The sequence below is a fragment of the Rhinoraja longicauda genome, chromosome 2, assembly GCF_053455715.1.
Source record: "Rhinoraja longicauda isolate Sanriku21f chromosome 2, sRhiLon1.1, whole genome shotgun sequence".
NCBI classification, from domain to species: Eukaryota; Metazoa; Chordata; class Chondrichthyes; order Rajiformes; family Arhynchobatidae; genus Rhinoraja; species Rhinoraja longicauda.
The window spans coordinates 42,991,459-43,009,684 of NC_135954.1; the positions used below are offsets into that span (position 1 = coordinate 42,991,459).

Below are 18,226 nucleotides of genomic sequence, written 5' to 3' on the forward strand. Positions count from 1 at the left end.
ACAATAGGCCGTTTCCTTTATCATCGTTACTTTTTTACATATCTTTCATTCATTTATCTCTCTCCATCTCTCGTTTCCCTTTCCCCTGACTCTTAGTCTGAAGAAGGGTCTCAACCCGAAACATCACCTATTCCTTTTCTCCAGAGCTGCTGTCTGTCCCGCTGAGTTATTCCAGCTTTTTGTGTCCAGCCGGGGTTCTGTTATTTATTGACTTAATAGTTGTGATTTAATTGGACCAGAATGTCCTTTTGGTGTTGATGGCTCTAAAGGTAAACAGATATCAGCTCTTCAATCTCTCACAGCTAAGTATGCCACAGACATCTGCTGGCCTTCCATAAGTCTGGGACTAACTGGGAATGTAATAGGTGGTGGTTACAACAAGATATTAATATAACAATCAAACGTTTATAAAACGTGTTGGAATAATGTTCGATAGTTTGTTAAAGCTGCTATTCCAGTAACTGCCGGATTAGCGGAGTGCCACAGTCTGACTGTCCAGAGGCTTTCCCTCGGGTGATCCAAGCGCTCGTGCGCTGCGCTGCGCTGCGCTGCTGCGCGGGCGGGCAGGGCCGGCGCGGGGCTGCGCTGCTGCGCGGGGCGGGGGGGGCGGGGCTGCGCGGGGCGAGGGGGGCGGGGCTGCGCGGGGCGAGGGGGGCGGGGCGGCGCGGGGCGGGCCGTTACCTCAGCACCGTCGGCCGCCGCTCAAAATCGTTGGAAGACATGAGACTCGCTTGAATCGTCTTGGCCCCGCTCTGGGAGTAGGAGCGGATCCGGATCCGCAATGGCCGTGAGCCCCAGGCCGAGCTCGGCGATCGCTTGCCTGCTTCTGCTGCTGTTGGAGGTAAGGCGCTGCGTTGCGTTGCGCCGCGCCCGGGGTCTTTAGACAGCGGGGTCGAGGATGGAGCGACCGTTAACCCGGAGCTGGACCCGGTCCGGCTGCCTTGGGGAGACTGGCGAAGGTCTCCGCGCAACTTGAGCTGTCTGAGCGAGGGAGCCCTGCTGTCTGTGTCTCAATCAAACCGGAGGCCCCGGGATAAGACGCGGTACTCGGCTTGCAACTGCCTCTCAGCAACCATCTCGTTCCCTGCCCACTGGAGAAGCGGATTTGTTCATGCGAAAGCAGGGTTGGAGACGTGAATATGTACATTTCATCAGTTTGGTGTACATTGGAGTCAATATTGCCTTATTTTAAATTTAAAAAAGGGGAACGTTGCCATATTTCTAATATGTGTTGTGGTCAATAAGTGGACGTGGACCAGAGTTTAAGGGACAAGCTGCTCCAGATCTTTCGCATAAATCCAGATCTTTTTGAAAACCTCGTTACAGCTACAAATCATTAACCCACTGCAATCTTAATGTCTGGGATCATCAGCTCACCCAAATTAATTAGTTTCTCCTTTATGTAAATAGATACGGTACGGTAGCGGCACGGTAGCGCAGCGGTAGAGTTGCTGCTTTACAGCGAATGCAGCGCCGGAGACTCAGGTTCGATCCTGACTACGGGTGCTGCACTGTAAGGAGTTTGTACGTTCTCCCCGTGACCTGCGTGGGTTTTCTCCGAGATCTTCGGTTTCCTCCCACACTCCAAAGACGTACAGGTATGTAGGTTAATTGGCTGGGTAAAATGTAAAAATTGTCCCTAGTGGGTGTAGGATAGTGTTAATGTACGGGGATCGCTGGGCGGCACGGACTTGGTGGGCCGAAAAGGCCTGTTTCCGGCTGTATATATATGATATGATATGATACAAACTGACTATAGGTTGAGTTGGACGAGGTTATCTATGAATTGTTTTTTTGTCATAGTTGTGACTTGTGTAGGATTGAAAATACATGTTTTATATATTCCATTTGCTGGCTCTTAATCTCTTTGTTTTGGGATTTTTTTTGATGTGTGTAAAGTTGAAAAAATGTTTTAAAAGCTTTTGCCTCGTTTGCCTCGTTTGCCTCTGGGATGGCAGGACTTTCATATGAAGAAAGACTGGATAGACTCGGCTTGTACTCGCTGGAATTTAGAAGATTGAGGGGGGATCTTATAGAAACTTACAAAATTCTTAAGGAGTTGGACAGGCTAGATGCAGGAAGATTGTTCCCGATGTTGGGGAAGTCCAGAACAAGGGGTCACAGTTTAAGGATAAGGGGGAAGTCTTTTAGGACCGAGATAAGAACGTTTTTTTTCACACAGAGAGTGGTGAATCTGTGGAATTCTCTGCCACAGAAGGTAGTTGAGGCCAGTTCATTGGCTATAGTTAAGAGGGAGTTAGATGTGGCCCTTGTGGCTAAAGGGACCAGGGGGTATGGAGAGAAGGCAGGTACGGGATACTGAGTTGGATGATCAGCCATGATCATATTAGACAATAGACAATAGACAATATTGAATGGCGATGCAGGCTCGAAGGGCCGAATGGCCTACTCCTGCACCTATTTTCTATGTTTCTATGTTTAGTAAATCAAAAACTGGAAATTGAACATGAGACGCACTTAAAAACATTAAAAAAATTCTCAAAGGACAAATTATGCTGAACAATTCAGTTTTAGCTGGTGTTGAGAAATTCCCTGTGGTTTCAAAAGAGTTGTGATTATTAGTGAATGGTAGTTGTTGAAAATGTGGAGGATCAAACTTGAAGTAGGTGTCTGAATTCTTGTGAAAAATGGCTGTTTGAATCTGATATCTAGAGTGACTCAAGCATAAATATCTATCAATTTCCTAAGCATGTTATGACCTAGTACAAAATGCAACAATATCAAGTTCTTGACTGCAATCTTATTTTAAGCTGGGAGGGGGTGGGATGGGATGGTGGAGGGGGGCAGAGATTCTTGGAATTTAGCTGTTGGTTTTGTGTATTGAACTGTTGCAGCAGTAGTAACTGAATAAAACCAGGAAAAATGATTTGCTAGCAATTGTGAGATAAGCTGCACTCCTGATATATCTGTTTAAACAGATATGGCTTTGATGTGTATGCAGTAGAGAACGCTCAGCTGCCCCTGACTCAGTCGGAATGACTATATTTGGTTTTGACACTTCCTAGATTAGGGAGAAAATAACTGGCCAATTTCCTTCATTGATGGCTATTTAGTAACTCCAGATGAAAGAGTGTATGATGACATTCATGGTTTGTTAACGTATTACAATGAATTCTGTAGACTCTAATAGAACAAATAGTCAATTGAGGAAGAGTACCAACAAAGAATCATCAGGGGCAGAATGGATAACATTGAAGTAATTTGGGATTTTCAACCAGTTTTACTTCAATAATCCAGTTTTAGATTAAATATTCACTAAAGCAACTTCATTAGTGCTTTTGGAAGAATTGAGGAAAAATGAAAGACACCATTGATTTATTAATGGTAGATTGTCTGAGTATATTGATTTCTTTGATATGATACATAATTGCTGAAGGTGGTGCAGAAGGTGGTACATAAGGATATTAAAATTTTTTATTTTATCAGAATTTCATTCCTTATAGTTAAGGAGGTGACAGTAAATTAATGAAGGACACAAATTCTTCTAGTTGATGTTTATTTGTGTGCAATGTTTTATTACGTGAATTGATGTTAGGACTGCAGTTCTTTTTAATGCATATTCATCGCATGGCTTGAAGGTTCATGGAATGGATCCAAAGTTTTTTTTGAGAATGTGAAACTTAACTAGTGTAAGCAGTCAGGGAAATAGTAATGCGACATGAGGATGTAGACATTCAATTGGAATAACATACCTGGCGTTCATATTTGATCATCAATTGTGATTCCAGTGACTATTGGTTACACAGAACCTTTTGGAGCCCTGGTGTGTGTGAGGGACATTATGTACTTGTCATTTTAATCAAGGGAGATTTTCAATTATTTATTCACTTATTATTACATTGTTATCACTCGTAAACAGTTTGGGCAGCAATGAAATGGCACCTGGGAATTTGGCAGCCTTTTTATTGCATCCTGTCTAATTAAATTCAGCCTGAAGCTGCAAGGGTTCAATTAAAAATAAGATCTCTTGGCATTTGGTAACTTGACTTTCACCTTTCAAACTGTCAATACATCTCATACATAATCTGGAAGCAAATTACGTTTCAAATGATCAAAAACACTGCATTAAAGTACAGTATTTTCAATTTATTTGAACCAGCCTATTTTTTTTTAAATGGTAAGGACTGAATGGGTAACATATTTTAAGTACAGCCAAGGATCAATATTTCCTTAATCAAAGCACACTAATGGATTCTGTGAAATAACCAAAAAATTATTATTTGGCTATATTGAATGCCATCTGATATTCCAATCTAAATATACTCGGTGTAAGTAGTTTGTCTGTTGCACTGATATACAATTATGTTATTTATTTGAAAACGCTCCCTTTTTCAGTCCTAAAAGTATTTTACTATGGAAAGGCCACGTTTTTGCAGAATCTATTAGGACCTCAGGATATGGCAATGGTTTGAACCCATTGGATTGCAAGCACATTTTATATGGGTAGCTATGACAGTTATAAGTACAAACGGAAAATGCTGGAAATATTCAGCAGGTCAGGCGGCAGTTGTGAAGTGGCAAAGCTGTTGTTTCAGGTCAATGGTCTTTTGTCAAAATTCAGTCAGAAATTGAATGTTTTAAATTGCAGAGAAATAGGAGCAGTGAGGATGTCTAGGATTCGATGATAACTGAGAGAATGGATAACACCAAATGGCTGAAAGTAGGTTTTAATGGTAGTTGGAGATGGTTTAAATAGAATGAGACATAGAAAGTGCAGGATGTGAGTTACAGAATATAGCTCACAATCTGAAACAAAGGAGGAAGCTGGGAAAACTTGGATAATGTGGAGTGAGAATGAAAAATTGAGTTAAATCTGAACCGATGGGGAATGAAAAGCAAACTGGAGGCTAGAAATCTGAACTACAAAATGCTGGATCCACTCAGCAGGCCAGGTTGCAGATATCAAGAGAGAAACACTAAGTTACAAGAAAAACACACATGAAACACTGCTGCTTCTGATCAGTGTTTTGATCTCCAGATGGTGGCAAGTTGTCTTAAATTTGAATGGTGAAGGTGTGGAATTCTCTGCCTCAGAAGGCAGTGGAGGCCAGTTCGTTGGATGCTTTCAAGAGAGAGCTGGATAGAGCTCTTAAGGACAGCGGAGTGAGGGGGTATGGGGAGAAGGCAGGAACGGGGTACTGATTGAGAGTGATCAGCCATGATCGCATTGAATGGCGGTGCTGGCTCGAAGGGCTGAATGGCCTACTCCTGCATCTATTGTCTATTGTCTAAATGATGATAAAGGGAGTCCAATCCTTCTCAAAGGTAGAAGGAGAACGGCAGCAGAAGTGCAGAAAATGAATGAATGGGCGGCACGGTAGCGCAGCGGTAGAGTTGCTGCTTTACAGCGAATGCAGCGCCGGAGACTCAGGTTCGATCCTGACTACGGGTGCTGCACTGTAAGGAGTTTGTACGTTCTCCCCGTGACCTGCGTGGGTTTTCTCCGAGATCTTCGGTTTCCTCCCACATCTTCGGTTTCCTCCCACACTCCAAAGACGTACAGGTATGTAGGTTAATTGGCTGGGTAAATGTAAAAAAAAATAAAAAAATTGTCCCTAGTGGGTGTAGGATTGTGTTAATGTACGGGGATCGCTGGGCGGCACGGACTTGGTGGGCCGAAAAGGCCTGTTTCCGGCTGTATATATATGATATGATATGATATGATGCAGATATTACATACCTTATCTTATCCCTTTTTTGCTCTCTATTTACTCCAGAAAGGTTAGCTATCAATAATAAATATTAATGTAAAGGTGCCCTTTTCTCCTTATTGTCTCTTCTGTATCCCTTACTTACATATGCACATGCACATCTTTGCTTTAAGTTATCAGGCCGTTTGATCAGAAAGGAACTAGTGACAGCATTGAGATACCCTTTTGGGGGCAGAGCAGCCCATGCTTTAATGTTTCTTCAAATGACTACTTTAAACCATGCAATATTTCCACTATACTCAACTGAAATGCAAATCTGAATTGAATTTTGGTGTTAATTAATCCATCTTTTTAATCAAATTGTTACTATGAACAGGACATTTTGAAATCTTAAACATAAATTATCAACCTATATCTTTCAGTGTAATTGCCTGAAAGTTTGATTTGCTAATCATAACAGTACTTTATTAACCAAGTATATTTTGCAACATACGAGGAATTTGATTTGCCACACAGTCATACCAATAAAGAGCAACAAGACACCCAAATCAATTTTTAACCACCACAAACCACAGCAACTCCCCCACATTCTTCACTGTGATGGAAGGCAAAAAAAGTTCAATTAACTTCCCTTCTTTGTTCTCCCGCGGTCGGGGCACTTGAACCTTCCGTTGTCGGGGCGATCTTGGCTCCCGCATGCAGTGGTCGAGCCTTCCACATCAGGGCGATCAGGCTCGTGCATCGGGGGGGGGGGGGGATCTCAGCTCTCCCACCCCGGGGTGGGGCTAGTCGAACCTCTTGCGACTTTGGAGCTTCCCGACATCAGTGTCTACCCGAGACTGCAAGCTCCTTGATGTTGAAATCCGCAGGCTGCGGTTGGAGTGTCGATCCCAAGGGATCGCAGGCTCCAATGGTAAGTCCACGGGCCCGCTGTGGGGCTCAGTCAGTCTCGAGCAAGGCCGCCAGCTCTATGATGTTAGGCCGCAGAGTGACCGGAGATACGATCCAGAAAACAATCGCATCTCCGGCAAGGTCAGAGATTGAAAAAAGTTTCCCCCGACCCACACCCCCACATAAAACAAACCAGAGCAAAATTCTGGGAACATTCAGTAGGTCAGGCAGCACGTGTTATAAGAAAAAGTGCTACAGATTGAAGAGTGTTTGTCAAAGTTGAGATTGAGAGAAAACAAATTGTGGAGCAAATAGGACTTAAGGGTATGTCTCTAAGGGGAGGGTAGGGTTGCTTTTGGTGTTAAGCATTTAAGAGATCATGTAATAAATAGAGAGTCTGAAAAAAGGAACACAAATCTATGAAAGAAGAGGATTTAGAGTGTGAAAACACAAAGGAATGTAAAAGTTGGCAAAAGCAGAACTGGAAAACATGCCCAGAATATCAGGGTATAATAATGAAACAAAAAAAAGTTTGACCTAGTATCATCTAGGTTGACAGTTCTGGTATCAACAGAAAGCTGGTTACCAGAAATCTCAGTCTTCTGGATTTTACCCAATTCTGCAATGTGTTCGGGCAGTAGATGAGATGCTGTTTTCTAAGCTTGCATTTAGTCGTGTTATTACGTTGCAGGACACCACAGATAACTCATGGTGGGAGTGGGTTAGTGAATTAAAGTGGTAGGAATTTCATTGTTATGCCTGCAGTCTGAATGCAACACTCTGCAAAATGGTCCCCCAATCCTGTTGGTTTCTCCAAAGTAGTTTTGCTAGAATTTTACTTAATATAAAAAAATGAATGTTGTTAATGGTGAAGCATAAGATTTAATAAATGAGTCACTGTTGCCTGTATGGCCGTGAGTAGTCTCCAAAGAATCGTAGCGTCTTTCTGGTCTCCGGTGGATTTTCAGAATGTTGAAACATTTTCGGCGACAGTGGGTTTGGTGCCAATGAGCGTAGCTTGATGTATCTTGATGTAGGTGCTGTAGTAGGTTGTCGACAGGTGACGTAGGTTTTTGCCGGTGCTGATTTCGGTGAATTCCATTGGCGACTACCTACGTCAACGTCGACAGGTACCAGCGTCAAAACCAGAGGCGAAAATGATGTGAATTGTCTTCAGTTGTCGCCGACAGGGTCGTAGCTTGTGGTGGATTGTCGCGGGCAGTCGTAGGTTGTCGCCTGTGTGGTCGTAGGTGGACGTCCTACTCGCGACGATTGGGTTGTCGGTAGCTTGACGTCAACTAGGTGGTAGGTTGTTGTAGCTTGTCGTAGATGTTGTCGTAGGGGAGGGGTCCAGTTGCCGTTTTTTCGGCAACCTGCTACGACTATGACAGTCACCGGCAGTCGCCTAAAAGCTGCCTAAGTGGGACACGCCCTTTAGAAGGGACCTGAGGGACAATGTCTTCACAGAGAGGATGGTGCATATGTGGAATGAAAGTTTAGAGGGATATAAGCCAAACTTGAGAAAATAGGGCTAGCATACATGAGTATCGTAGATGAGTTGAGCAGACTGGCCTGCTACCATGATATATTTACTCTAACTCTGTCGTTGGCTTATTGTCGTCCTGCTACATTGCTGATTTTGTTTGTTGAATTTTTTCATATCACCTTATTGCAATTGTAACTGTTCCATGTCACGTTTGGCAAGAGTTCTCCATAATTTTTTAATGCATGTTATGAATTGTTAAATAATCGTGATTTTCATACAGTATAGCCGTTGTTGCCATGTGACAACAGGTGTTGACGATCCATTCAGATTTCCAACCCTTTTAAATGAGGTGCTTATTCCTATTGTTATTTGGGCCTGATCCAATTAAATTAGATTACAAAGGAAGAAAAAGCTATGACTTTGCTTTGTGAAATGGTATATTTTTTTCAACAATATTAAGTTCTTCCATAGCTACCAACCTGGAATGTTAAATCTAAATGAAGCAAACTGCAAGGAAAGGAGGAATAAAACTTTGTATAAAACTTTAGTTAGGCCACATTTGGAATATTGTATGCAGTTCAGATTGCCACATTACAGGAATGATAGGGAGTCTTTGGAGAAGGGTTTGAAGTGGTTCACCGGGATGTCAACTGGATTGGAGAGTATTAACTATAAGGGGTGTTGGCGGTTAAAGAGAACCTGATAGAAGAATGTAACATTATGAAAGACATAGATACAGTAGATACCCAGAGTTTTTTTTTCCCAGGGTGTAAATGTCAAAGACTGGAGAGCATAGCTTTAAGGTGAGAGAAGGAACATTTTAAAGGACATTTCTAAGGCTTTTTTTGCAGTGTGGTAGGTGCCTGGAACATGCTGACAGGACAAGTGGTGTAAACAGAATCGATAGCAAAGTTTAAGAAGCATTTAGACTGCCACATGAACAGGCAGGGAATGGAGGGATATAGGTCATGTGCAGGCAGATGGGATTAGTTTGGATTGGCACCATGATTGGTGCACACATTGAGGGGCCTGTTTCTGTGCTGCACTGTTTATGTTCGGAGTATGATTGAGAGCAAGATTAAAGTATGTGAGTAAAAACAACAGTAAAAGCTTCTGCAAAGAAATAAAAAGATTGGAAAAGGCAAATGAAGCCCCTCCGGTCAGAAATGGGACTGTGTAGAAGGCAGAGTATTTAAATAATACTATGATTTTTGTCATTTTGAAAGAGGATAAAAATATCTTCTCGTACTAAGGTGTAATGGAAAAAAAGGGCTGATGAAATTGATGCTACTGAAAGCTGTTAATCTACATCTCAATTTATTAACACGCAGCCACTAAAAAATGGTTGTATTGGTTGTATCTTTCAAACTTCAGATTATGGAATGAAGGTTGGCAAATGAGAGAAGGGAGAAGGAAATTGGAAACGGTCAGCTTGGCTTGATGCCAATGGTATATAATACGCCTTTGTCTTTTATTGCATCCTTTATACAGGGCACTTGGAAATTTTCAGTGAGATTAGAGAGAGTAAAAATTCCTGGAAAGAGAATAGTTTGTTAAACCAACTGGAATCCTTTGAGAATGCAGTAGAAAATAGAGAGAATAAATCATTTTCAGAATTGAAGACTGTGACTAGTGAAGTGTCATGGTGATCAGTTTAATACCTCAGTAATTCATAATATAAATTCAGTAATTTTATTAAAGGGACCAAATGTAATTGTTATCAATTTCCTGATGGCATGAAACTAGGTGGGTTTGTGAATTGAGGGTGATGCCAAGAGGCTTGAGAGTGATTTGGTTAAGTTCATTCAAATATATGGCAGATGCATTATAATGTGACAAATGTGAATTTATTCACTTTAGTAGGAAAATAAAGGCAGAGTAATAGTGATAGATTAAGAAACATTGATATAAAAAGGGATCTGGGTGTCCTTGTACATCATTCGCTAAAAACAAGCATGCAGCTAGAGCAAGTAATTAAGGCAGCAAATGGTATTTGGCCTTCATTGCAAGAGACTGAGTAGAAAAGCAAGAATGTCTTGCTATAATTATACAGACCCTGATGAGACCACATCAGGGGTATTGCATAGTTTTGATTTCCTTTTGTCAGAAATCGTATACCTACGCTGGAGGGAGTGCAAAAAAAAAGTCTCAAGGCTGATTGCTGGGATGGTTGGACTATTGTAGAAGGAAAGATTGGGGCAACCAGGCTTCTGGTGGGTAAGAGTTCAGATAAATACGAGGAAATCTTTTGAAACTTACAAAAGACTGACAGGGTTTGATAGGCTGCAGGGAATTATTTCCTCTGACGAGGGAGGATCAAAATGAGGGATCATATTCTCAAATTGTAGCGAAAGGCATTAAAGACTGAGATGAGAATTTTCCACACCCGAATGGTGACGTCCCTATGCTATTCTCTACACTAAATATAGATAGATTTTGAGATGCTAAAATGCCTCTTGGAGCATGAGGAGAGAAGGGAAAGGATCAGTCCAGATTGTATGGAGTGGCAGAGCAGGCTCAAGGAGCCAAATGATCTGTTGCTGCTTTTTTCCTTTATAGACTAATGTGAGACTACATTGTATGACAGCTGGGAAGTTAAGCTATTTAATGTTGAAATCTATGAACAAATTCACTGCACAGTAAGTCAATAATCCTATAGAATTGCATTAACTGACCTCGAAAGCAAATTATATTTTGAGATATTTCCAACTACAGTGATCAATATGATGATGCTGACTGTGCACCTTTATAATGTCTGTTATGTTTCATTTGAAATCTCAAAACCTTTAACGCTGAAGCTGTCAACGTTCTATTGAAAATTGTAGTGTTATTGTTGCACATGAATGATTCATTATTAATGCTAGTAAAATCCAGAGTCATACAGCGTGGAAAAAAGCCCTACAGCCCAACTTGCCCACGCCGACCAACATGCCCCAGCTACACTAATCTCACATGCCTCCAAACCTATCCTATTCATGTATCTATCCAAATGTTTTTTAAACATTGTAATAGTGCCTGCCTCAGCTATCTTCTCTGGGAGCTCATCCTATATACTTACAACCCTTTGTGTTAACAAAAAAATAAAAAATAATATATAAGCCAATTTATACCCTTGTGCACGCTTAAGGTCTGTAATTTCGTGACACATCAACTACCAGTTTTATTTTCATTGAAAATTGTGTTAAATTGTGGTCTGTTATGCTAACTTATTTGGTAGATCACCTTTTAACTATTACAATTGGTAACTCCAGACTGTCAAAGCTGCCACAGCCAAACATAAAAACAGCTTTTTTTCCACGAGCAGTAGCTCTACTCAACAACCAAAAGTCTCTAGCCACTTTTTACTCTGGTATTTTATTTCATTTTTCACATGTTTGAATTATAATGTTTTATTCTTAATTGTTTACTGTATATCGTGTTGTTACTTGCGAGCAAAGCACCAAGGCAAATTCCTTGTATGTATATATACTTGGCTAATAAAATTTATTCAATTCAATGGTGTCAGAACTGTATGTAAGGGGCAAAAAATTCTCTTTGGCAGCAAGCTGCATTTTGAGCTGACATGGGCTCAATTCTCTTCATTGTGCAGCTGCTTATTCTAAAGTAAATTTAACTCTGCAGGCTCTTGTAGAAATAGGGTTTTATGTAAATTCACAAGGTTTCCTTATCCGCCATTTCAAGATGTAATTAAATGGTCAAGATTTCTGTCGTATTAAAGTAAAAAAGCTACAGATAGTGAAAATCTGAATCACTCCTTTTCTTGCAGCATTTTCTAAAGCAACCGGGTTAGATACAACAATTGTCATAGAACTCAAAACAGCCAGCACAGGAACTGAACAGAAATGGGTTACGGTGTCTGAAACTAATCCTTTCCTCGTGTGATCTATATCCGTTCTTTCCCCTGCTTGTTTATGTGTTGATTAAAAAGCCTCTTGAACTCCATTATCATGTGCCAAATCATTATAGTACACTCGACCAAGTGGTCCCGTTGGGCCCAAACCTCTTCTGCATTGGTGCAGTACCCTCTCCTCCCCCATTCCCCCCCCCCCCCCCCCCCACGGTTGTCGCGCTATTGTGTACCGTTTTGGCTGTAGTTCAGGAACGAACAAACAAACAAGAGTTTTAGTATACAGACTAGACCAAGTGGACTCGTTGGGGCCCATTCCTCGTAGAGGGGGCACAGGGAAGGGGAGAGGGTGCCAGTGACCTCGGCCCCGTGGCACCAGTGGCTACAGCCGGAGCGAGCCGTGGACCCAAAGCCTCCTGTATTGGTGTAGGACCCTCACCCCTCCACTCAATCCCCCTTTTCTCCCCACTCCCCTCCCCTCACCCCCACTCCCTCTCCCTCCCACTACCACTCCCCTCCCTCCCACTCCCCGCCCCCCCCACCCTCCTCCACTCCCCTCCTCCACATTGTTTTATCTCTCTTTCTAAAGCGCCCCATTCAGTCTAGCTTGCCACTTTTCTCCATAACCGTGTAAACGTTTTTATCTTTGGATATTTATTGATTTTGTTTTTGAAATTGAATCTGCATTTACTGTACTTTCTGAATGCCTGGTGATCTTCGCTAGGCAGCACAGAGGCCCAGTGGTACAGTTGCTGCCTCACAGCACCAAAACCCGGGTTTGATCCTGTCTATGGGTGCGCAGACCTCCCAACCTTTCCGAATTTGGCGGAAAGTTTCCGCTTTCTTATTTCATTTCCGCCATTCTGGTTTTGCCTCATATTTTTCCGCAAAACACACGCCCCGCCGCTAGCCTCGCCCCGCCTCGCTGCTGTACTCGCCTCACCCCGCTCCGCCGCTGTACTTGCCTCGCCTCACCTCGCCGCTGGCCCGGCATCACCTCGCCGCTCGCCCGGCCTCGCCTTGTCGCTGGCCCAGTCTCGCCTTGCGTCGCCTCGCATCGTAGCTTATTGCGGTCGCTGTCACATGCTGTCCCCCAGGTTTGATAGGTTCTCTTAAGATGCATTTAGAAGCACACAATATTAAAATAAGTAAAGTCATTTCAAAATACCATAAAATGCATGTGTTTAACCAATTTATTTACCGTCAGGACATTTTACAGGTAGATTGGAGGCGACAGTTTGACGGTCAGGTAAGCGTAGGAATTTTCGTGATGTTTTTGGCCTCAGCCATTACATTTAAATCGTCCCTACCCTGTAGGATAGAACTAGTGTGCACGGGATCGTTGGTTGGTGTGGACGGTGGGTCGAAGGGCCTGTTTCCACGCTATATCGTCAAATTATACGTAACTGAAATCTCATATCCCCCTCATACCATTCTAGTAAATCTCTTCTGTATCCTCCTCAGGACCTTGTGTTCTTGCAGAATTGGGCACATTTGTTTAGTTGTGGTTTATTGGTGTTTTATGAAGGTTTGACATGGCCCTCTTTCTTTCACTCCATGGCTCTCTTTATGAAACCCATGTTCCCATGTGCTGCTTTAACTGCTTTCTTGAGCTATCAGTAGTATAAGAAAATAACTGCAGATACTGGTACAAATCGATTTATTCACAAAATGCTGGAGTAACACAGCAGGTCAGGCAGCATCTCGGGAGAGAAGGAATGGGTGACGTTTCGGGTCGAGACCCTTCTTCTTGAGCTATCCTGATGCCTTCAAAGAGTTATTCAAATGTTTATCCAAGTATTTGTTTCTGGTTCGCTTTGGAATTACACATTATTATTTCTCCTGTACCTTCCTGTTAAGATGTATCTTTTTGTGCCAGTTGAAAATGTAATGCTTATTTGTTGGTGTGTTTCACCGGCCTGTTTCTTCCTGCAAGGTCTCTACAGTTGTTCTTACTCCTTAATACATATTGAAGTTTCTTTGCTTTTGCAAGTCTGAGTCATTAATTTGTACAACTGAAAAAATATAGTTGCCATAGTACTGAAACCTCCTTCTGGGTGTGTGGGTAGCTGTGAGGGGAAGAATACTGTTCTGCTTCTGTAGTCCTCAAGATAAAACTTTGGGTTTCTATTTTATCCTTATTATAAATATTTTTATCTTTGACCCTTTTGACCTTGGACCAAGAGCTTTTTTTTGCTAGTTAACCTTTTGCTAGTTATTAAATCCCATCTGAAAATTTATTTGTGCAGCATCTACAATACCCTCAAATTCTGTAACACAATGGAAAAATTGAAATTGTTAGTAAGTTATATTTTGGCTTTGAACAAGCCTTTATTTATGTGTGTCTTCTAGTGACAATTATGTCCTGATTCTCATTCTTGGAAGCTTCCCCGGCAATATTAAACCAGTAGATCTGTCTTGCATCCAATTTTTTTTTTAACAATGGCAGTCCAACATCAATCCTGAGAATATGAATGATTGTAAGATATAGTTGTAAATATCAGTTAATTATGACCTTCTCTTCCCATCCACATGCCCTCACCTTTATTTCACCTCCCTCCTCCATCTCTCACCCTTTGCATACTGTCACATTTGCCCCATCCCTACTTTTTTTTAACACTTTGATAACCGTTGCTAGTCATATACTATTTCTGCAGCTTAGTTAATTACAACTCATTCTTTCATTCTCTTAATTTATCAGAATTTTTCTCTTTACAAACTCCCTCTTGTTTCCCAGAAGCTCTTTTATTTTTAATAACGGTTTCTCTCTTTACCACTTGTTTTTTAAATTGTTTTTTAAAGGTTCTGGTTTACAAATTTAGTTTACAACTTTATCATCTGTCAGCAAAGGCATTGGCAATCTGCAGAGTATTCCAGCTGTTTGCATGCTTGTTTCACCACCAATTAGCAAGCTCACCCAAAGAGCAAACAGTACTTATGCTGATTTCAAAATAGTACTAATCATTGATGCAATTATGGTAATCACTGTTAAATATATTGTTTTAAACCTACAAATTCATTTGTGTAGGAAGGAACAACAGATGCTGGTTTAAACCGAAGATAGACACAAAATGCTGAAGTAACTCAGTAGGTCAGGCAGCATCTCTGGAGAACATGGATAGATGACGTTTTGGGATTCTTCAGACTGATTGTGGGTGGGGAGAGGAATCTGGGAAAGAAGAGAGGCAGGACAAGATGTACGGGCAAACGTTTTTTTTGATAGGCAGATGGAACAAAAGACATGGATTAAAACAGGTGTGGGACAAATGATTGAAGAGTTGCGAATTGTGAAGCTAGATAAAGAAACGTAGGGGGAGTGGAGAAATGGGTGAGTCCAGGTGGGGCACAAAGGGGGCAGAGCTTTTTTTGCTCGTTAACCTTTTGCTAGTTATCAAATCCCATCTGAAAATTTATTTGGATGGGGTCAAAGGGGTGTGTTTGTGGGAGAAAGGAGAGAGCGGTGGAGAAGGGAGGCGGTTAGAGATACCTAAAATTGCAATTTGGGCTTGTAAAGAATTTGCGTTACCTATCTAGAGTCATTTTCATTGTATGCAACTAGTGGAAAAAGCTCAGACTCCTTTTAATACCCTTGCTGACATGCAACCAGGACTAAGCTGTGTCAACTGCAAAATTTAAGCACCTGTGAAACCATTTTGGGGATATTTGCATTTCCCAGAATAAAACCACACAGCAGCTTTGTTCAGTAAATGGTTTTTGCTTAGCTGATGATGGTTTGGATTGAAAGGTTTGTCTTTTTTTCCTGAATGCCTTGGTGCTTGTTGGTGCTACTTTTCTTATCATTGCAAACAAAGTAGTTGTTATTTGATCCTCTAAGCCTTATGCATAGTTATTATTTCAGTCCTGGCATATTTTCAGTGCTTTATTTGAATTAATTAATTTAAAAATTATTTCAGCATGTATCTGTTGAATTGCAATGTTTCTGGAATTTTTATCAGTGATTGTGCTAGAAATTTGTTCATATTATGAGGTTGTTCTTCTTTTTGCGCTTGAGGCAGCAGAAATTATGTAACGCCCTCCAGGCGCTGTAGCCAGTGCAATGTGCTGTTGTCAAGGGCTGTGAGGTCTACCCCTCCACCAGGGGGACGGAGGACAGAGCAGTCGAGGTTTAACATTATGAGGTTAAACATTTTTAATCTTAATATAACTTTAGATGAACTACCAATATGGATCTGATATTTGAAGCACTTCTTTGCTATTTTTTCAAATCAACTGTTTTCACTACTTGTGGTCCCTGTATCAGTATTTTGAAATAACTAAAACTTGCTGTTCAAATCCTTGCGTGAAGAAGTCACTTTAGAAGTCACTGAGAACTTATGTAACATGCATTATTCCTGCCTCTTTCCCTCCCATCAACAATCCGTTTCTATCAAGAGAACGAAGAAAGTTGGTAAACTCTAACTAATAGTGTTTTTAAGTTTGCACTGTTAGAATTGCGTTTATCTTTTCTGTAAAGTGTTCTCCAGGCTATGGAAATGCTATTGTATCTCTTTTGATGGGCTAGTGCATGTTTCGAAATGAATCGCCTGCTACTTATTAAATGATGTATAACCATTAGTATTGTGGGCTCTGAAACTACAGTACTTGTTCCATCAATGTGCCTGGAACCAAATCAAATTTCCTTGTTCCTCTGTTACAAGGATAAGGATGCACATAAGTAGGAGTACTGTAATTGATTAAACAGCAAAACATCTATTGTGTCAGATCAGCCAGCCTGCATGCAAATAGAAATTGTGGGGTTCTTTGTCCACAATAGAAAATGTGTTAATAGTCCAACAAAGCCAGGCTTGGATCGGTCAGATAATTAATTTACTGTGATAAATCACAATTAATGCTGATTTCTGTTGATTGTTAAAAAGCAAAATTTGGGGAATTGAATAGCATTTGTTTATGCTGAGGATGTGGGGGAATAGAATTGCTGGATTTGTGAGTTCTGCTTTGGAAGCTCTGCTTTTAGTTAATGGACTTGCGGCAGGAAACTTGTGAATGCCACTCTGTTTTCTTGGTTGTTGGTCTGGCAGGGTTTGAGTTCACCGTCAAAGGTACCCCAGCTAAAGTTAATAGCACCTGAGAAAACCCAGAGGTGACTGGGGGAGAAAAATTGTTAGAACCTTAAGTGAGCTCCACACTGCACTGCGGGGGTTTAGTCTGTGGTATTGATTTATTATTATTATGTGTACTAAGGTACAATGGGGAAGACCTTGTTTTACATATTATCAAGGCAGATAGAGTCATAGAGTGATACAGTGTGAAAACAGGCCCCTCGGCCCAACTCGCCCACACCGGCCAATAATGTCCCAGCTACACTAGACCCCCACTTGCCTGCGCTTGGTCCATATCCCTCCAAATCTGTCCTATCCATGTACCTGTCTAACTGTTTCTTAAACGATGGGATAGTCCCAGCCTCAACTACCTCCTCTGGCAGCTTGTTCCATACACCCGCCACTTTTTGTGTGAAAGAATTATCCCTTGGATTCCGGTTAAATCTTTTCCCATTCACCAAGAACCTATGTCCTCTGGTCCTCGATTCCCCTACTCTGGGCGAAGAACTGTGCATCTACCTGATCTATTCCTCTCATGATTTTGTATACCTCTAAGATCTCCCCTAATCCTCCTGCGCTCCATGGAATAGAGACCCAGCCTACCTCTCCTATAGCTCACACCCTCTAGTCCTGGCAACATCCTCATAAATCTTTTCTGAACCCTTTCAAGCTTGACAATATCTTTCCTATAACATAGTGCCCAGAACCGAACACAATATTCTAAATGAGGTCTCACCTATGTCTTATACAACTGCAACATGACCTCCCAACTCTGACTGATACTCAATACTCTGACTGTTGAAGGCCAAAGTGCCAAAAGCCTTTTTGACCACCTTATCTACCTGCGACTCAAACTTCAAGGAACCATGCACCTGTACTCCTAGGATGTTCTACAACACTACCCAGAGGCCTACCATTTACTGTGTAGGTCCTGCCCTTGTTCGACGTCCCAAAATGCAACACCTCACACTTCTCTGTATTGAATTCCATCAACCATTCCTGAGCCCACCTGGCCAATCGATCTGGATCCTGCTGCAATCGTTCGCAACCATCTTCACTATCTGCAAAACCACTAACTTTTGTATCATCAGCAAACTTGCTAATCTTGCCCTGTATGTTCTCATCATACTGTATGCGAGTACAATCATACCATACATGTGTACAACAGAATTGTGCCAAAAGCACAAGCCACCCACATTCTAGAACAGCTGCTTCCCTGCTATTAACAGATACTTGATCACAAACTCTCATAAGTCAAGGATGAAATCCT

The 18,226-nt window shown here is 41.7% G+C and overlaps 1 protein-coding gene across 1 annotated transcript in view; it reads left to right on the top strand.

Moving 5' to 3' along the window:
• Nucleotides 1-668: 668 nt before the first annotated feature.
• vopp1b (VOPP1 WW domain binding protein b) overlaps nt 669-18,226 on the top strand; it is a 39,046-nt gene continuing 21,488 nt past the window's right edge. The window contains exon 1 of the mRNA XM_078418299.1: nt 669-841. Within this exon, the coding sequence (XP_078274425.1) occupies nt 782-841 (60 nt within the window). The 5' untranslated portion in view covers nt 669-781. The remainder of the gene's footprint in view (nt 842-18,226) is intronic.